The 21,151-nt window shown below is 42.4% G+C and overlaps 1 protein-coding gene across 1 annotated transcript; it reads left to right on the top strand.

Annotated features, from left to right (window-relative positions):
- The first annotated feature begins 412 nt into the window (after positions 1 to 412).
- RND3 (Rho family GTPase 3) lies at positions 413 to 20,449 on the top strand. The gene is made up of 5 exons (XM_040475026.1): positions 413 to 806; positions 1,291 to 1,378; positions 13,320 to 13,429; positions 16,600 to 16,734; positions 18,405 to 20,449. The coding sequence occupies exons 1-5, from the start codon at positions 657 to 659 to the stop codon at positions 18,654 to 18,656; spliced, it is 735 nt and encodes a 244-aa protein (XP_040330960.1). The 5' UTR covers positions 413 to 656; the 3' UTR covers positions 18,657 to 20,449.
- Positions 20,450 to 21,151: the final 702 nt, after the last annotated feature.

The following is a 21,151-nucleotide window of genomic DNA, read 5'->3' as shown; positions in this document are numbered from 1 at the left end:
TAACCCTTCCCAACCCAAGATTTGCCTCTTATGTTTTTAAACTATGTTTTAACTTGGGTGAGAAATGTTTTTGCTTTCATCAATGTTCATGAGGCTTATGGAAAGCAGCCCCTACCAAAACGTTTTAAAGAAATCCTACTAAAAATCAATATGCACAGATCCCCATTTCCCACCTCCTTCTGGACTTGTACCGTCCTATCCATCGGCTAAGCAACGCTGGGATCTCCAAGTTGCCCTAGACTTAGTAGGGAAATAGATCCCGCACGGTCACCCTAGAGGGCGCACTGTTTACATTTTCCGCCTGTAACCAGACGGCGCTTGCTCCCAGGCTCCATAAAAGGGGAGGAGGCGGATCAGTTTCCTTCTCTCATTGAGAAAGAGGATTGGAAGGCCGGGCGTATAAAGCCGCGCAGAGAGCGTGAAACAAAGCAGTCGGATCGGAATTGGACTTGGGAAGCGCGGTGTGGAGTCAGGCATAAAACTTGTTGGAGGGGAGTAACGAGCCTGCTCCTCTAGCCCCTCGTCTGCGCTGCGCTACAGGAGTTCCCACCAGCTTTGCGTTTTATTTTTATATGTTTTTTATATAGAGAGAAATATATATATTTTTTTCCTCTTAAGAGACAATTCCTGTTCCAAGAGAAAATAAGGCAAGATCAATGAAGGAGAGAAGAGCCAGCCAGAAATTATCTAGTAAATCTATCATGGATCCTAATCAGAACGTGAAATGCAAGATAGTAGTGGTGGGAGACAGTCAGTGTGGGAAAACTGCGTTGCTGCATGTCTTCGCCAAAGACTGCTTCCCTGAGGTGAGTGTGGCCGGCGGAGGCTTGGAGGAGGGGGTCGGCCCTCGGGAATCCCCCCGTCTTGAGTTGGGCTTCTCCTTGCTTTTCCTCCGTCACCCGATTTTCTTTTTTTAAGCAGTCTTTCTTACAACTTTCCCCCTGGCTAGACTGCCCGGAAAGGGAAAGTGAGCTGGAAGCGTGTAGGGGACGCATCTTCACATTCTGTTAGCTTCTGAAACTTGTTCAGTCATGTGTGCGGAACCCTGGGTTGGGAGGTTTGGATCCTCAGGTCTTGGAGAGCAGGGTGGTGCGGGTGGTGAGTCAGGGGTTTCGGAAGGGGTCTGCGTGGTTAGTGTGTGATCTGGTGTGTGCGACATTATATATGTTTTTTTTTTTTTTTTTAATTGGGGAGTGAGGAAGCGATTTTCGGAGGGTGTTCTGCGGGTGTCGTACATTTTAGATAATCTCTTTGCCCTCTTCCCTTCCTCTGTCCATTTTGTTTGTCCAGAATTACGTCCCTACAGTGTTTGAGAATTACACGGCCAGTTTTGAAATCGACACACAAAGAATAGAATTGAGCCTGTGGGACACTTCGGGTAAGAGAGTCATCGGACCGCGTGGCCCTCGGGGCGGGTTTCCAGCAGCTCCAGGGCGCGCGGCGGGTCTCGCGACCCCGCGCGTGGCTCACTCCCAAGCACACAACCGCGCACCACCAGCGCACTCGGCGCCCCTGGGTTAACTTTGCCTCTTCCGTGGGATTCCCGCAGTCCCCGCTCGGTGAAAAATTTGTCCCTTCTGGGTGGGGGTGGGGGACGACAATGGGTAGGGAGGAATGGCAGGGGGGAGAGAAGGGCGCTGTGTGCCCGCTGGGTGACCCCGCCGTGGGAACTGCTTGTAGCCAGGTGGCCGGGGAGCGGCTGGGCCCAGGGTGGGGGTGGGGGTGTTATGCCGGAGTCGCCTGTGGGCGGCCAAGGTGGCCCGGTACTGGGGAGATGCGTGCGGCGCCTCAGAACTACCTGGCTCGCGACGGGCGCCCCTCCGGGATCTAACCTGATGGTTGTCGGAGAGGCTGGGAGCGCAGCGGTAGTAGTGGGAGGTGGGAGAAAATCCCTGAAGCGACGCAGTTACGTGTGTATTCAGTGCTTGGAGGGATTGTAACGTGAGCGCAAGCAACCGCGGCGCTCGTGACGCCTACTGCCAGGAATGCGCTGGTGGCGCGGGCAGCACCGGGCCGAGCGGTCGCCTGCCCTTGTCTCCCGCTGCCGGCCACCCGCGTAGCCTCGGCGCGAATCTGTAGGTCCGACACCCCCGCTAGTCCCCAGTGATCACGCCGCCGCACGCTCCCCCCACCCTCGGCCCTCGCCCTTCCCTCCTGACCCCCGTTGCATCACCTTCTGCCAGCCTATAAGGCCGCGGGCAGCACAATTCGCCTTTGACCTTCCTGTCTAGTTGAATTATTGGCGTCGTGGTAAATTATTTTCAAGGGTCTGGGGTTCAAGGGCGGGTTATCGCCTCCTACGCGCCCACCCACCTACCTGGCGCGCGGTGGTAGAGAGGGCCCGGCACCCCGCGGTGGGGAGGCTCCCAGCGCGTGGCTATTAGGGGTTTGGGCTGGGTCAAGCTTGGTGAGGGCGGGAGGCTCGACCTGGAATCACCGGCTGGCACCGGTTCCCGCCCACCCCCAGCAGTGCTGGGCGGGGGTGAGAGGGAGGAGTACCGTTTCCCAGAAGGGTGACACCTCTGGAGGAGGAGGAGCCACCGGGAAGGCCGTTGAAGGTCCCCGCGCTTAGTTCTGGGAGCTTAGCCGGGAGTTGGGCTGCTGCGGGCAAACCGAGCCAAATTCCGGGTGAAACTAGCTTGGAGGAGCGCACAAGTGCCAACACGCAAGCGTTGCCGTCAGGCAGGGAGGCCCGAGAGGTGGACCTGAGCCCAGCTGGGAGTGGCCTCGTGGAGGTGCTTCTGGACTGTGCGAGCTTCACGCAGCCCTCGGTTTTAACCTCTGGAGGCCCCGAGGGACTCAGGGGATTAAAGAACACGAGGAAGATACCAGACTGACAGGGTCGCCAGAGGCAGTCCGTGCACAAAGGCAAAGGAGAAGTCTCGCACGAGCGCCTCTCACGGCCGGTGCCAGATGCTCCTAGGGTTGCAGTGAGAAGCACTGATTCTGTTACCCCCTGGAGAGGCAGGCTCTTCCTCAAGCTTGGCCAAAGAGAGCAGAACCCAGAACCTCACCCTGTACTGTATCGGGGTGTGCACACGGTCTCACAACTATGGGGAAGGTGTTGATAGAATTGCAGTGTTTTCTTATTTCAATAGCTCCTATTATCAGAATTGTTACATAGCCTAGTATTTAATGGGCTTGGATTCCCAGACATATCATGATATTTGTTATACCTAGAGTGCAGTACCGCTGGTATGGTACCGGTAATTAGCATCGGTACTTACCCTCCCCCAATCTCTTTGGACCTAATGCATGATAAGAATTCTTTAGTCTTGGGGTCTGTAAATCTGATCTCGTCTTTGATAAAAACCTGTGTTTAGATCTTAGCTACTGGTTACCAGGGCTTTCTGTGTGCAAATCTCTACCTCCCTGAGCCTCATTTCATCATCTGAAAAGATACAGAGCTAGACAATGTGCAGGGTCTCTCCCAGCTGTATACTTCTTGGCCTTAGTATGCCAGACAGGCAAGTCTTTTTGTTTCCCAGGACGTTGGTTGCCTTCAGCTCTTAGTCTCAATGGATCTGGCACCCGTTGCTGGGGTTTTCACCACCTACAAAGCAAGCCAGGTTCTGAACAGAGCCACTGCTTCCTAGTGGAGTTAGGAAGGAGGGAGGAGGCATGGCTGGGCCTACAGGAATGTGGGTTATGCCTCCCCTGTGTCATGCTCCATGAGTCACAGGACCACCAATGGAGATTTTAGATTAGGCGACCAAAGAGCTAAAGTGACTTTTTTTTTTTTTTTTAGGGAAGAAAAGGCACATTGTTTTTTCAAATGCTCGAAAACAAACAAAATGTGGTCAGTTTATAGGTGAGGCTATGCTTCCCATGTGCAGATAAATAACACTTCAGATATCCTCAAATATTTAATCCAAACTCAATAGTTTATACACCCTATGATGATGCTACACATGTAGCACGCCTTGCACACAGTAGTCACCCAGGAAAATCTGTTAAATGAACAAATGAATAATTGTATGCGTAGTTTCCAAGGAGATAAGATTCCCTGACGTTCATTACCACTGAATTACCTGTGCACAAAGAATGGCAATTTTGTAAACACTGCCTTTCATCAGATTAAAGATAATCACCTGAAATGAAGTCTGTAATAAAATAATCACTTTTATTTTTATTTAATGTAACAAAAACTATGCATGTTTAACTCAAATATAAAGGTTTGAAAAAACCGTGATTAAGAAAACATCACACTGCAGAATTAGCCAGTAATGAAATCTTAGTTGAAATTTAGATTTATACAAATGGAAAAAAAAGGGACAAGGGTATTATTTAGAATCCTACTACGTTGATGTGAAGTGAAATGTTAACTAAGCATAGCCACCAAGTACTGGTTAAATTCTACGAAATAGATTATTTTCACCTAAAATGGTTTATCATTCACGAGCGAAAGGCATCTAACAAGAGCCACTTCATCAGCGGCTCATCATATCAAATTCTGAACATTTTTCTACTTCATCTCAAGGTTTTTGTGACAAATTTCCAAACAGGATTATTTTTTGACAAATATTTGACATTTTCTTTGCCCACTAGGACATTTGTTTAGTTCAGGTTGTGAAAATAATTGCATATGCCTGATGCATTCTGATACATTTATTTTTTCCAACTGCTATCAATCAGTTTAACTCTGGAGAGAACATTCAAGTCCAAGACTCTAAAGTCCTAAATGCCAGATTTTTCCCCCCTTCTGGAACTTTGTGAAAGTTAAAGATTAATAGGAAAAATGAGGTATACCTAACTTCTGTTACGTAGAAAGCAGTTCTCTTTGCTGACTTCTGTACTTGGACAGCTTCTCATAAGGGGTCTCCTTCCCCCGCCCAGCAGTCATGGAATTATGCATAGGCAAAAGTGCCAATTTGGGTAGAGGAAAGAACATCAAATGGAATTAGAATATGTGGGACCTCTTTGCACCAAGAGAAGAGAATTCTTTCCCACTTTTTGAGGCACAGTAACTTGACAGTTCTTTCCATTCCCTCACCACCTCTCTGTCTGTCTCTTTCTGTCCCTCTCCCTCCCTCCATCCCTTCTTTCTTCCTTTCCGTGCCTACCATGAATAGGCTTTCTCTGTTAAGCCTTAGAGATGCAGTATTATTATATAGTCCTGCTCCTAAGAGTCATAGAACCCTGGTAGGGCAGGGAGTGGGGAAAAGGAAGCTCTCCCTGCCTAGTGTAGCTAATATTCAACCTATGTTGAGCTAATTTTGTCAGGTTCTTGAACTCAAGTCCACTGTTCCACCTGGTTGCAGTGTATTTCCCTCGTCAGGCATCACTAGCGCTGATACATCCTTTGGATCCTCCTCAGGTAGGAAACACTTCCCCCCTCCCACCCTCAGTGCACACCCCAATTAGAGCAACCACAAATGGCAATTTGCCAGCTGCTTGAAGTTATTCCAGCTCCCCCCCCACCCCACCAGGAAACAAAACCTTTTAAATAATGCCACCATAAATTCTCTAAAAGGGGGGATTTTTAAAGGTAGTCTTTGGATGCCGGTCCATCCTTAATTGATTTTAATGAGAAAAATTCCCTTTTCATTGATAAGATGAGTATTTGTGTTAATAGTTGCAGAAATGCTCTGAATGATTCTCAAATTCACTCATTGAGTTTCTGCAAAACACTGGGTAATGGTTTCAACATTTTGAAGTGGTAAGTGAGACCAAAGTAGTTCTAACATCTTGAATGTGAATGTTCTAATATCAGAATGTGCCACATTTGCCAAACACGGAGGCAGTTTGTAGCATGAAGCCAAATGCCTCCTAATAATGGAAACTCAGCCATTGGAAGATCACCATATCTTTTCCTAAGTGATTTGATTGCAGTGTAATTTCAGCACACACAATTTAGGGAGTAATAATCGTTCATGCCAGCTTTTAACCAATGCACGTTAATGTCCACTTTATTTAAGGCATGTTATTACTTATAAACTACTCAATTCAGCTGCTAAAATTCCTCTACAATAACTGTGCCATTGCCTCATGAACACCGTTTTGAATCTTGTCATGATGCAAGCTGCTTTTAGTCCATGAGTGCTAAAGTTAGCACTTCCTGTATTAGTTTTTAGCAGAGTAACAGAAAATATAGTTTTCTTTAATTTTTAGACTTATAGGACAAAGGAAGAAAGAGAAATCTTAATTACTCCTGGCCTGACTTTGAGGACATACTCCTCTACAAACACAAGTCAATGCATATTGTATTTGTACCTTATACATCACATTTGAAAAATGGTTTTTGTGGCAAGCACTGTACTGAAATATTGCTTTACAGAGAAAGAAGTGTTGCAGCAATGTTGGGGATTAGTATGTATTTAGTTCAGAAAAGCAGCTTCAAAATAAATAGTTCATTGGTCCCTTTTCTTGTGATTTGACATGTAAATTAACATAGCAAGGCAAGACTTACAGAAATGATTATAAAACCAGTAAATGCTTTTTAGGGTATTCTGTGTGCAGGAATTCTGGTAGAGGCTGTGGGAGCAAGGGAGGGTATATTGCAAAGCAGGAGGGTACATTGCCCGCAAGGTAGTAATGGCCTCCTCCTTGGTACTGCAGTCCTTGTTTATAGGAGGGTGAATCTAAAGGTTTGAAAGCTAGATTCACCTCCCAGCAAAAAGATCCAAAGAGTAATTGAGGGCCATGGGGCCAGCCCAAGCCCCCTGACTCATTCTCACTCATTCTCACTGAAGCCCACCACAATTCCATCCTTATCTCTAGAAGTTGACTCAATTCTTAAGAAGTCTTTAACATCCCTCCCACTTGGAAACATGCCTACACTTAAGGGCTATCAGTGAAAACAAGATTCTGAAAGTTGAAGAACTCTCACTTAACTTGACCTTGTGAGAGAAAGGGAGAGAGAGAATTTACAAAGAAGCCAAAGAAGCACGAGGACTTGTGATGTGAATATCAAGGGACAAATTGCAGAAAACCAGTTAGATCATAAGGTGGTAATGATCCCTACTAGCTTAGTGTTTCAAAACCAGGCTCAATGCAGTTTTCACACTGAAACTCTGTAAGAGATGTGGATTAAGGCAAAACAGAGAGCTCTGAATTTGTACGGTGATTTCCAATAAGCAATATATAAAACTACATTTGGATATTTGTCCACCATGTATTTTAAAAAAAAAAGGTATAAATTCTCTTTCTAAGTCCTTATCTATCTCTAGACCTATTTTTAAATCTCATTTAGTCTGGTGTGTTCCGGGGGGCGCCCCCCCCATCTTGTTTCTTGCTAAGTTGCACATTTCGGTGAGATATCCAGTTTAGTTATTCTGATGCCACCTGAAATAGCCAGATATTTCCTCATTAATCCAGTTCCTGCATGTAGATATGACACCAAGGACCAGTAGTTTCTCCAATTAGCTCATTGGAGAGCTGGTGGCTATGCCTGCTGAACTGGTAGTACCTTAGCCATATTCTGATGCCCTTTATATTTTTATTTGTTTTTTAAAAATGTTTATTCATTGAAAAAGAGAGCATGCATGCACAGGCATGAGCAGGGGAGGGGCAGAGATAGAGAGGAAAAGAGAGAATCCCAAGCAGGCTCTGCGCTGTCAGCACAGAAACCAACATGGGGCTTGATCTCACTAACTGTGAGATCATGACCCAAGCCTAAATCAAGAGTCTGACACTTAACAGACTGAGCCACCCAGGTGCCCCAGGTGCCCCTGATGCCCTTTCAACATCTTCTCAGTTACTATATATTGGCAACTTTACTCAGAGACGCCCATGACAAAACAGAAACTTCATTGACATGGATGGAGGGTAAGCTGCCTCAGAAGTTTTAGCAGGTGTTGTATACATTGGTTTTGAAAAATGAGCCTGATGACATAGCATGTGGCAAGGTGGACTTGCTCATGGGCCTCTCCTCCAAGGAATCACACACTTACGTATAATATAAAACACAAAATCTTCAATCTGTTACAGAATGATAATGCAATTTTTAAAATGCCTGTCTACCCTTATCCCTCAAGTTCTGTGACCTCCCATGGTTCTACTTTACATAAAGTATTTTTATTCTTCTATTTTTTAAGTATCTCAGTAAGATTAGGAGTTTAAAGTTTAAGCTAAAGCTTAATGTAAAGCCCAAACATAGCAATCATTTCTACCTCTTTGACCTCTTCTCTAACTATGTAACTGCATTGTCCCCAGAAATTGAGAACATAGATTGTATTTTTGTAGCAACACAGAAATGCCCTCACATTTTCATAAAATCTGTTCATAATTCCTGTTAATCTGAACCTATAAAGAAATAAAGGAAATAGCCTCTCTGGGAATGTTTGCTGCATTTTTACAGGCATGGCGCTTATCCTTCAGACTCCTTGGGAAAATGAATTCAACAGAGTCTTGTACTGAGCCAGACACGAAAGTTCTGCCCAGACTTGATTCACATTCTTGAGATTATTGCTGACTTGAAGCTTTCACTCTGAGTAGAGACGGCATGAGGAAATGGAATCTGGTAATAATTGGGCAGATCATAGAGGCTTGCATGGTAGCTGCTCTCTGGTACAGATGTTCTCTTGCTAGTCACTAAAACTACCAAAAGTTAATATGTTTTCTCTGCCAAAATTATACAACATTCCAAATTTTACTGTTCTTGGTAGGGATTTCTTTTTGGGGAAGGGGAAGCTTTTCAATTTCAGGCTCAAGGAAAAGAGTATTTCAATTATGAAATATTCAACTAGAAGGGTTTGCAGTTCTCAAGCTCCTGTAAAGCCTCAGCGTTTGAACTGGTTTTGCAAAAGGTTCCATAAAGCCTCCCTTTTGGGCATGAATCTTCTTACATATACATTTAAGTATGTGCATATATGGTGTGTTCTATCTTTGTGCAAGGATGACTTAAGCAAGCAGGTATGTGTCTGCAGAATTAGTTTCTGGGTGAGGCATTTGGTGACTATTCTTGGGCTGGAAGTATTGCTGTCACCCAGAATTAATGATCCTGAAGACAAAGATGGTTAGACCTGAAGTTTCAAAAACGTTTTTGGAACTTTGCTGATGTTTGCCAAACTTGAACTCAAGAGAACCCCAAACGTGCATTTATTCCAGTTTACCCAGAGCAAAGCCCTCTGACTATATGGGGCGGGGGGGTGGGGGGGGAGTGGGCACATTTTACACATGGGCCATGGTTGTTTCTTTACAATATAGAGTTTCCTGGAGTTTTCCTTTTGGTGTTCTGATAGGTGATTAGAAAGGACTTTGGAATGGTGCTGTGTGCTTAAGAGTTTCAGGTAGTGTAAGAGACTTGCAGCATGTGGAAATTCCCATATGCATGGAGACCATTTCACATGCTGAGAACGAGTTGTATTTGACAAGCAAAGCTTAGACTAACTGAATTAGGCCTGAGAACATTCCTGGATACTGGAGCACCCACCATATGTACCTCAGTACCTACCATGTATGGTGGTTCTAGTTCAGTACTTGACTACATAATGATTGGCGCTCTTTTGTGTGCCATGTTCAGTTCTACACTTACCCTGGAAGCTTTTCACGTGCATCTTTTAAATCTATAGACTTTGTTTGTTTTTTGGGTTTTTTTTTTTGTTTTTTTTTTTTTTTGCCGTTTGGCTAGCAGAATGTTTTAAGACTTTTCTGGAGGGATATAGGAGTACGAGGCAGATACTGTCCATTTCATCGGCTTGCTTTCTGCTCCTCACTTTGGTGTCACTTCTGCCTTTCCATGTTGCTTGTCACTTCACAGGGGCATTCCTGGAATTCCTCTTCATTTCTCCTTGGCTGGAGAGTTATCCCCGGATGCCAGTGATTACACCCTGACTCTCCAGCTTTGCTTTTCTCACTTCCTTTGTGTAGTAGCATGGGCTTTATAGATAGGGAAGAATTCAAAGTGCTTAAACACAGAGTGAACACTGTCAAATCACACAGGATTCTTTTTTTTTTTTTTTTTTTTAACTGGAGGTCCTGCTTCGCTGATGAATTGCTAGATTTTTCCCGGTAGAACAATTCTCTTATAATCCTGTATTGTCTTTTGTCTTTTTTTTTCCTTTACTACAAAACAATAGAGACAGATTTTTCTATCCAAAAAAAGTTCTAACCTTACCCTAGCAAAAATTTAATGAAGAAATGGACTTTCTATTTTTAATGCCAAATCACTCTTGTAGTTCGTGGTTGGACAAATTACACCTATAAGTACTAAATGTGAGGATCAGTTTTATTACCACCTTTGGACACTTCTTGACCTAAAAGTACCGTTCATTAGCAAAAGTAGTAAGACAGGATCAAAGTGTTGTTCCTAATTGGGTCTTGTTAAAGCTCTTTAAAATCACCCTTCTATTTCATCCAGCAAGGAGCTTTACTTCCCATGAAAATCTTTACACACAAATGTATTTTCATTCAAAATACTAAACCAAATAAAAACAAAAGTGGAAACAAACCTCCATAAGAATTTGGTTTCAGTTGCACACTGTTTCATTTTCACTGTCTATATTTTGCAGATATATGGGCATACCCACTGAGCACAGAAGGCAGCTCACTTGAAAGTAGTGAGCAAGACTGGGGCTCCTGGGTGGCTCAGTCGGTTGAGCGTCCGACTTCAGCTCAGGTCATGATCTCACAGTCCGTGAGTTCGAGCCCCACGGCAGGCTCTGTGCTGACAACTCAGAGCCCGGAGCCTGCTTCGGATTCTGTGTCTCCCTCTCTCTCTGCCCTTACCCTGCTCATGCTCTGTCTCTCTGTCTCAGAAATAAATAAAAACATTAAAAAAAAAAAAAAAAGAAAGAAAGAAAGAAAGTAGTGAGCAAGAATCTCCAGCCTTGACTGAGGGCTGAAGACAAAGCCAGATCCTCCTTGTGTCCATAAAAATGGGTGGGAGAGGTGAACCCAGGACACAACCGGAGGAAGGAGTATTCTCTGCGGTCACCTGGTGACCTAAATGCCGAAATCATTCCTCTGGAATTTACTGGTAGTCCCGATGTTACTCTATTTTAGCACCTTTGTAATTCTCCGGTTGTCTTTCCTAAAGTTTGTATTTGGGAAAGATGGTCTTTGGGTCTTCCCATTGTTAACATAGAGAACTCTTAGTACAGGGAGATCAGTATACTCTGTTACATAGAATACTCTCATCCAGACATAGGTCATGTTCTGAAAGCACCTGGATATGCCTTTCATCCAATTCCAGTTGGCCTGATTGAGGCTGGAAGGTAGCCACAGTGAGATAGTTGTCTTTTGTAATGTGAGTGATTTCCAAGAAAGATCTCTGAGGCCCTGTTAGGGTCCTGGCCATCAGAATTGTCAGACAGCTGTACTCTATGAATTTGGGGTCATGTCATATCTTACTAACTTGGAAGAGCAGAGGAAGTCTTTGTGTACGTGTCTGGTATTTGTATACCACTCTGTAATCTGGAATTTTCTGACCGTGCACTTTGAAAAAGATTTCCTAACTTTATTTACAGAGGAAGCTGAGTCAAAGTCTAACTTTGAACACAGAAATGAGAGAGGTTGAGATTGAACTTCACAAAACAAATACAGAAATAACCATTTTACCTAGAAACAGTGATAAGCCATCTCATTTCTGATGCCTCTCAAAAATGTTTAAATTAGTGAGTTGTTTGTGAATTATTCTCTTGACCTTAAATTTCTTCTAGTGGCTGAAAAAGCAGTCACAACTCATTTTCAGAGACAGTGTCATTCTAGTATGCCTTAATATCCAGTATGCCTTTAAAAGGACTTGATATTGTTTAACTCTAAACCCTTTAAGCTTTTGAAAAATGCCTTTCAGTTGTCAGTCTCTGTAACACCAGAGTCCTGATTCCAGATGTGTGTAGGGAGCTACTGCAGCTTGTGAAAAATTCTGGTTTAGATTTCTTCTTGGTTCCTAGAACGTTCCCTACTTCGTTGCTTGTAGACACAGCTGTCCTGGAGTTGTCACTGTCCATCCCGAAAGCAGCTATTGAAAAGGCCACAGAGTTCCTGGGGTTGCATAGTGAATACCAGATGCACCCTAACCACAGTAACTTCTAGGTCTCAAGAGCAGCCTCCTGAAGAATGTTGTTTTGATAGAATTGTGAAAGATTATTTTAAAAGGTTCTTTATAGTCTTTCTCTCCTCCTGACTTTGACTACCGAGGTTTTGATTTATCAGGGGACAACATGTCATGTTTTTCTGCTAGAAACGGAGAGTGATGTCAAAATGAAATTGGGTTTCAAAAAAACTTTGGTAGCTTAGATTTTCTTCTTCTCCTCTGGAGTCAAATACCTATATATGTAAAATGATTTTTCATGCTATGCTTGTAAAATGGTAGTATACTGAAAATGATTTTAAAAAATAAATAACATTGGCAAGCTGTATTTAATTTTATAGTCCCACCATTGTACAATAATTGACTTCATGTAATTGCTCATCCTTTGGGATTCTAAAAGAAATAGAAATTCTTCTAAACAATGAGACATTTCTGTGGTTAAATTAATTGGCTGGCAACTTGAATCTTTTGGGTGCCCTGGATTTAACTCAGGCCGAGACCCCTGCATCATGCCTCAGTGTCACTCTCAGAGATGGAACTGTGTAGAAAAGTGACATGACCAATATGGCATTTATTACATTCTTTGGTTGTAACAGAAAGAGAGTCCACATAGGGTTTGGGGATAAGTTCAAGTAAGCAAGCGCACAAATCAGTGGCTCATCCTAATGTGTAACTGAGATAGGGTGACTCTGTGTTTACTGCAGTTCTCTTTTCCGAGCTGGCCCTTCCCTCCCTCCCCCACTCATCCCATCTGATTACCAGAGAGATCTTGAGGTCTTGTCTCTTTCCCAAGAAGTAGCTCCATTTACAGTGCTTGCTACCACTCAGCTTGTAATAGCAACAATACAACCATAACCATAGTTGAGACTTATCAGTCCCTTACTAAATCCCAGTCATTGCCTGGGTTCATTTAATCCCAGGTGTAGGTATTGTTGTCATCTTCATTTTAGGATGAAGAATCAGAAACACAGAGCCCTAAATGTGCCTTGCCCCCTCCTTCAGTGATGAAGGTAGATTTGCACCCCAGGCCACCTGACTCCTCATGCTTCTACTCTACACTTCACCCAGGTGCCTTCGGGGACCCTGAACCTTACAGATTTCAGCTTAAAGTCCGTGCTCCTCCCCTTGAATTTAAGACAGATGCCAGTGAGGCCTTCTTATCTTCTGGTAGAAATGAATATACTACCACTGGGCTGTTGCTTGTTTGCATTCTTCTCTAAGAATTTGAGAAGCTGGGAATAGAGCCATGTGATATTCAGGGGGTTTAACTCAAAAAGGTAGAGTTAGTAGATGACAAATAAATGAGATTTTTATCTGAAAATGTGTTTTCTTTGTTTCTTCTCAGGTTCTCCTTACTATGACAACGTTCGGCCTCTCTCTTACCCAGATTCAGATGCCGTGCTGATTTGCTTTGACATCAGTAGACCAGAGACTCTGGACAGTGTGCTAAAAAAGGCAAGTGCTGGAGACAATGGCACAGTTCGGTGCTGGCCCATCTGTAAAACAGAGACGGGGGTTGGCTGGGGGAGCTCAAACACTCCAGTTAATACTTTGCTGTATATTTTGTAATCAAAATGCTGTAAACAACACTCTCATACTACAGCAGCGTTTCTACACACATATGTCAAAGTTTTGACCATGAACCTGCTTAAAATGTTCTTTCATTTTAAGAAAGTACATGCCCTTTAAAGAGCTTCTGTCTTTACCCTTTGGGTGAAAATGGTGCAGCCAAAAATATTAATATTCGATTACACTCAAGCATGTGTTTCTTTTTCCATCCTTCATTTCTCCTATAGATTGTGCCTTAGTTTACAGGTTTTCATTTGACCTCAGTTCATATATTGAAGTGAATGTAATAATAGCTGTTTTGATAAAGAAGCTGTGCTTTGGTTATGATGTTATTTATTAGAAATAGTACTGTTAAAGGAGGAGTGGAGGTGTGTTTTCAGACATTAGACAAGGTGAAGAGTGATCAGATAGATATCAGAGAGTGATAAAAACAGTAGTTGTAAACATGCTATAGAGAACACATGTGGTCTCTGGAGGTTCATAGGTTCTATAGGTGGAGAAGGGACCTGAGCAAGCTCGGGCTGGAACCAGGGGGAGGTCAGGAGGAAGGGAGCCTGTTGTAGGATGGATCATAAGCCCTAGGGAGGCCAATGGGGGAGAGGAGTGTTTCTGGGCTGCCACCAACCTAGGACTAAGCCCCTGGCTGGTCACAGAAGGCGTAGGCTTGTCCATGGATGAGCGTGTATTTGCCACTCTCTGTTTTCTCAGTCCTGGCCTGAGTGCTGTGAGGTTTCAGAGTCAGAGCCTTCTGTAGATCACCTGCCTCTTCTCCATGCACTAAGGCTATGACAAAGGCCGTGGTTGAGAGCAAGGTAATGTGTTTGTATTTTGTGTGTTTTTATTAGTTTACATTCCCCTATTATGTTTGACTGCTCATCTTGGATGTCATTATGAAATGAGGATTTGAAGGTGATTTATTCCCCCCCTCACCTCGGTCTCTTTACCAAACATGACAAACACAGTTAGTTAGCTCAACGAAATAAGAATTTCTTGAAAGATCAAAGGCTCTTTTTACTCCTTTCAATTTTGAGTAATGTGTTATCTAACACAAATAATGCTAATGTTTGTCAGATGCAGGCAGGAATACACCTTTCTTATCTTCAGTGCTTGTAAACAATTGCTAGACACGCAGAAGGAAACCAAAGTCATTACGCCGCTGAAGAACAACATAACGACATGTCTACCGCTTGTCTGTAGATCAAAGAGATTGCTTATTTACTGGAGTTTTTACTTGATGTAGTATCAGGTTGTGCATAATTTATGATCAAAAGCCTTGCTCTTATTTTATTTTGCTTTTGTCTTCTAAGACCTAATGAATAGTGACATTGGCCTTAGAGATATTAATGAATGTGTTTTACATTTGTGTGAAGTTTAAGGCTCGTGATAACCCGTGCAGTGGTTTGTCTTGATTAATTGAGTCTTTAAGTCCTCGAATATCGAAGAGTTTAGAGTGACATAAAGCAGGACAGATCTTTTTTTCTTTTTCAATTCATCTTGCAGTTCGAACTCCAGTGTCATCTAGCAAATGGTAGATGCTTCTAAATAACTCTGGAAGGAAGGGAGGAGAGAAGGAGGGATTTGGCAGAAAAATTAGGCTCTTGTGGAAAGCATGTTTGTACCTTTTTGTCTGCCCAAAGTACACCTGTAGATCTGGAGATGTCCCCTTTAGTGGTCTTTTAAATGACTCTGGCAGCATGTCGCTCTTATCTAGTATTATATACATGACTTTGTCAACCCTGCTCTTGGGTGGATTCCACAGCTATGTCTTTCTTTCTTTCTTTTTTTTTAATGTTTATTTATTTGTGTTTGTGTGTGAAAGAGAGAGAGAGAGAGAGAGGGAGACAGGGTGTGCGTGGAGGAGGAGCAGAAAGAGAGGCAGACACAGAATCTGAAGCAGGCTCCAGGCTCTGAGCTGTCAGCACAGAGCCCGACTCAGGCCTCAAACCCATGAACCGTGAGATCATGACCTAAGCCGAAGTCGGATGCTTAACCGACTGAGCCACCCAGGCACCCCCACAGCTATGTCTTAATCATCTTTGTAATGACCACAGTACTTAGTAGATCACTTAATGTGTACTTGTGTGTGTGGGCTGGGAGAGCCAGCCTGGTTCCTGATCTTGGCTTTCCATTCCCCCATCCCCAGGAGCCGGAGCTCTCCTGGGAACACTCTGAATCCCTGTCTCCCATCATGATGGTCATCTGAAGCTTGAGGAAATGAAACCACACAAAGTCAGCTGTTCACTCTTTAAGAGGACAACTGGAATTCCCTCCTAGGCATTTCTGGAGGCTCTAATAAGTCTTGTCAGGTCACGAAAACAGCTAGCCAAATTGGACTAAATTGAAATATTAAACAACTTGTGCAATTTAAAACTAACTCAAGGGCATATCAGCTATAGGACCAGAGGCCTTCCCGATAGCCTAGAGATGGGCCTTTGTAAATTTCATGATCTGTATTGATTCAGTCACTTGAATGGAAGTTCCTTAAAGGCAGGCCATTCTGTTTATTAACACTGTCTCCAGTCCCTGAAATCTCATTGGAAATGTTGGCACGTGGTGGCTGTTCAGCCTTTCTTGGTGGGATTTGTGAATGCATACCTGTGCTTGTGTTGGCTCTGCCTTATTCTCAGCCTTCCAGGCTGGGAAGTACCAGCTCAACATATCTGAGGATACAGTCATGTGTTAGAATATATAATTATTCCTAAGGCACTTTTATCCTTCAGAGATACCCCAATAATTAAGAAATTATTGGAGCTACCTTCTGACACCACCCAACAAGTTTCTTGCTTAGGGATAGGTAGTGAGTCACAGAGAGGGAGAAGAGATAATAACATACATAAGTTTTCCTTAATGAATCCACTTTAAAAAGTAGTAAAACTTAATAATCTACTCGAAAGATACAGGCAAGTTTGCTTCTTCATCTGAAGTGACATTTTCTTTCAAATGTTCTTTTTGAGTCTCCATTTCCGACATCCGCCAGTGGAGGAATTGTTTGCTGATATATAGATGCCGGCACTATGCTAATTTTTCATCTTGCTTCTCTCTTCCCACACCCTCAGTGGAAAGGTGAAATCCAGGAGTTTTGCCCCAACACCAAAATGCTGCTGGTTGGCTGCAAATCTGACCTTCGGACAGATGTTAGTACATTAGTAGAGCTCTCAAATCACAGACAGACACCAGTGTCATATGATCAGGTATGTATGTTGTCAGTGTATAAATGTGGATTTCAAAAAGGATGACGAAAGTGGAACATCACTCATTATAAATAAAGGAAAAAGTAGCTGCTTTTCTAAAGGCTCCACCAGTAGTCAGCTCCAGGTTAAAAACCCTTGAGTAAGGTGCATTCTGAGACCCATGTGCCCGGATGGACCATCTGAAAACACAGAGGAAAGAGCTGGTGTTCTTTGTCCTCATGCCTCCTACAGCGAGCATCTAAGCCCCTCATGACAGCTGATAGCTCAGACTGTGAAGACTGCAAAGTGATCTGGGGCAGGGTTCAGCTGAGATTTTGATGGTACCTTGATGCTGGACCCTCTCAAAAAGCGTTCCAATATTTGTTTAGTAGTTTTTATAAGGATTAGATAAGGATATGTGTGTGCATCAATAAGATGAGTTTGGAAAACATCTTTTAAAATGAGAAATGCTCTGTCATTCAGTAGGGTAATCACATGATATTTGGTTACTGAGTATATAAACAGTGGATCATATTCTACCGTTTGTATATCTCTGCAGCTCTTCCTGGGTTTAAAGTTAGATGGATCTAAGAGAAAATGTGGTCAAATCAGTAATACTCTGTGAGAGAGGTCATCTTACTTTACACTCAGCAGAACAATAAAATACTTAAGAAGGACATTGTCAGTAAAGTAGAACACTGCATAAAACTGTCTTTTAGAGATTCATCCTTTCTGTGGGCATCTCCCCCAAGTATCCAGAAAGAATTTGTTTCAGAACTTCATTCTCTGAAAACTTAACAACCAGATTCTAAAGAGAGTTCATGTTGAAATAGCTAGAATTTTCCTTAGTATTCATCATTTTAAATACCATAGTCATGTTTGTCTTACATGTGCAATTAATAAAAATCTAGTTACTTAAAGAAGTCATTTTGATGCACACATGCTTATTACTGTGTTCCCTGGTTGTCTGTCCGGTCCATGTTTAGAAATTCTGTATTTTGTGTTTCCCAAAGTTATAGGTCTCATAACAGTGTTATTCATTTCCTCAGTTTATTTTGGCCCTGAGACATAATCACATACATTTCAAATTTGATTCTAAATTCCACTCCTTACCCTTGTTTTTTATGCAGCCTGTTGACTACTTTTGAGCACCATTTAGACTCAAGAAAAATCAGGCTTTCACACCTCTGGGAAGTGAAGCACTGTCTACTGAGTGATGATAACTGAACATTTTTTTTTTTTAATTTTTTTTTTTAACATTTATTTTTGAGACAGAGAGAGACAGAGCATGAATGGGGGAGGGTCAGAGAGAGGGAGACACAGAATCTGAAACAGGCTCCAGGCTCTGAGCTGTCAGTACAGAGCCTGACGCGGGGCTCAAACTCACGGACCGCGAGATCGTGACCTGAGCTGAAGTCGGCCACTTAACCGACTGAGCCACCCAGGCGCCCCATGAACATTTTAAGACCGAGTCTTGACTGCAAATATTTATGAAATAATATGTTATAATTTATTACAAAAGAATGCATTTTAAAAACTGGAGGGGTTTTTTTTTTCAGCAACACTTGGAAAACACAGCTCACATATTTGAAATGTTTTGCAATGCATTATTATTCTGTGGTATTAGGAAGACACTTTATAACTTTCCCAAGGACTTATTGCTGATTGCAATCCATTCTTTTGTTTCTCAGGGGGCAAATATGGCCAAACAGATTGGAGCAGCCACTTACATTGAATGCTCAGCTTTACAGTCAGAAAATAGTGTCAGAGACATTTTTCACGTTGCCACCTTGGCATGTGTAAACAAGACAAATAAAAACGTTAAGCGGAACAAATCACAGAGGGCCACAAAGCGGATCTCACACATGCCCAGCAGACCAGAACTCTCTGCAGTTGCTACGGACTTACGAAAAGACAAAGCGAAGAGTTGCACTGTGATGTGAATCTCTGTCTCTTTAATGAGGACAAGGAAGTCTAGTGTAAAAAACACAAACAACAAAACAGAAAGGTGAAGTCTGAATGAAGCGCACAGCCAAAGTCACGTATTCTGGAGGCTTAGGAGGTGTTTGGAAAGATGCTCATCTTTTTGGAATCCTGTCCTTAGGTTCGGCATGTAGAACAGGCAGTTCAGTGAATACGTTGAAGAGTGTTGAAGTGTGACTTGAAAAATATGCCAAAAAAGAGAGATTCAAATGGGCTAGAAGTAGATAAAGAGGAACGAGAGGACCTCCAAGAAGAAGAATCACGTTCTGAATGGTGCTTGCGTTTTTGTTTTCTTTGTTACAATCTCTTCATGGATCTCTACTTTGATTTAATTTTTAAATGTTTTAATCTCCTTTACAAAAAGTATATATTAATATACCGTCCTCACTGGGGAACTGGCACTGTGACCTTAGCGTTTAGTTTTCTAGAGGATGTGATCTAATTTCCTCCTAGCTCATCATTAAAATGGAAATTGTATCAGGACCCATGGGATATCCAGAGGAAAAGTTTGTAAGGCTTTGAAATCTTGCCTTCCTGAAGATAGCTGAGCGAGATGGTTCTAAAGAAAGGCTTTTGGAGTCTTGCAAGATATGCAGACCAGCACTACAAAGATCAAATAGATCAAATAGAAAAAAGGTGTCCGTTTTTATGCAGTCTGATGGTTCTGTTCATCATTGTGATTGTCATTAAAAAGTGGTAAATTGCTCAATGTAATATTTTTGTGCGCTGTTTAGAAAAGAGGGTGTGTGATTTCTTTTGCCATCATTGATGAAAGTGCAAAGTCAAATGAGAGGTGTCTTGGTTTGACGTCATAAAATGATCCAAGGGGGGAAAATATCTAAAATGTAGGTACTCTTTTCACCTGAAGAGATAATGAAGGAATAGTAGCAGAAAGCACAGTTTGTGAGTAAAGCTGTCTGGAATTAAGTTACCAAAAGTACAAAGCAAAAGGCCTATTATTTTGGGATGAAGCTCCAAAGTTGACAGCATCTGATAACTCTTGGTTTATTTCACTTTCTTTAAAAGAACATCTCTAAGAGAAGGACCTTCTTACCTAAGCTTTAGAGAATCCTTAGAAGAAAAGTGTGATGTCAGTCCTGACACTACACTAGGGCAATTCCATAGAGCGATTGCTTACCCAGATTCCTCACTTAACCAGATTCAGCCAAGGCCGGTGTTCAATACTTGATTGCTGTTGTTACGTAAAATAATCAGCATTTAAAATAGTTTACAGATATTTTTTGACCAGTTCCTTTTAGAACTTCTTTCAGAGGAGAAACCAGATCTGACCTGTTTATTGTTGGCGCTTGTTGAAAACGAGCTTTCTTTCCAGTGATAAAGCTTCATTTTTGAAGTGTTGAAGCTGTGCTCCCATTAAATTGTAGCAGAAGAGGAGATTAAGGTAATTACAACATTCAGTCCTTTGTCTTACAAGCACTTTGTTTTGTCTCTGCAAGAAAATACCATTCCAGTCATTTCCCACGAAATACAGCCGTTTTACCAACATAATATGCTTTGATTGATGCAGCGTTATGCTTTGGGCAGTATTACAAAATAGCTGGCAAGTGCTTTCTGTATTTAAATATTGTAAAAAGAAAATAAGTTATAACTGTTATAAAGCAGAACTTGCGTTGCATTTTTTTAAATGTTGAAGTCACTTTGTATGTTTGTTTGGTCAATGTTTCCGCAGTATTTATTAAAACATACTTTTGTTTTTCTTTCAAATAAAAAAGTAACCATGTCTTCGTCTAAATATGATTTGTCCTTTATTATCTACTTCCTGGTTTAGCTGTTTGGTTTTGTTCTTTAATGGAGATGATGAGAGCATCCAGCCTCACGTTTTCTAAACTCATAAGCTTTGGAAGTTTTTGATTCTTCCTGGTGGTGGAAGTTTCTTGGGCAAAAGCTAAATCTGCGTAGATCAGAGGTTTTCCATAACAATTTCAAGTCACAAGAAGAAAATGGAGTATTACCAGACTAAGTGGTTCGATCATAGAAAAAGAGCTACGACACTGCATAAGATTAAAAAACATGGAAAAAATTTTAAATGATAAAAGATATGGAAATGCCTTGAACTCTTTAGTAATGAGACAGTGTGAGGTAGTCTCAGGTCACACGTTTAATTCTGCTTATGAGCTTTGTTTGCTTTCTTGCCCTTTGTCCCCCAACCCATCCCTCACTTCCAGCCTCAGTCCCTAACCCAGCCATCTGCCTTGGATTGCATGTTTTTGTTCAGAGGTCAGTTGGGTAGATGACCCAGGACCTAGCTATTAATAACAATTATAGGGAAGGGTGGAAAAGAGGACAAGAAAAACTGCCCTTGTGGAAGGCAGCATCTCTACATAACACAGGGAGACAATATGAGCTTCTCCAGGGACTTGAAAGATGTAAGCATGGAATAGCATGGAACCCAGAGTGGCCTGGGTCCCCATAAATCTAGTTGGTTCAAAGTCTT

Source organism: Herpailurus yagouaroundi, unplaced genomic scaffold (genome assembly GCF_014898765.1).
Source record: "Herpailurus yagouaroundi ecotype Mexico unplaced genomic scaffold, PumYag 140, whole genome shotgun sequence".
Taxonomy (NCBI): domain Eukaryota; kingdom Metazoa; phylum Chordata; class Mammalia; order Carnivora; family Felidae; genus Herpailurus; species Herpailurus yagouaroundi.
The sequence above is the reverse complement of the archived record's forward strand: the minus strand, read 5'-3'. Positions and strand labels throughout refer to the sequence as shown.

Bases quoted from the DNA above. Each gene is read 5' to 3' on its own strand.
- RND3 (XM_040475026.1), top strand. From the start codon at position 657: ATGAAGGAGAGAAGAGCCAGCCAGAAATTATCTAGTAAATCTATCATG. The intron at 1,379-13,319 runs GTAAGAGAGTCA...GTTTCTTCTCAG, and splicing joins GAGCCTGTGGGACACTTCGG to GTTCTCCTTACTATGACAAC. The intron at 16,735-18,404 runs GTATGTATGTTG...TTTGTTTCTCAG, and splicing joins CACCAGTGTCATATGATCAG to GGGGCAAATATGGCCAAACA.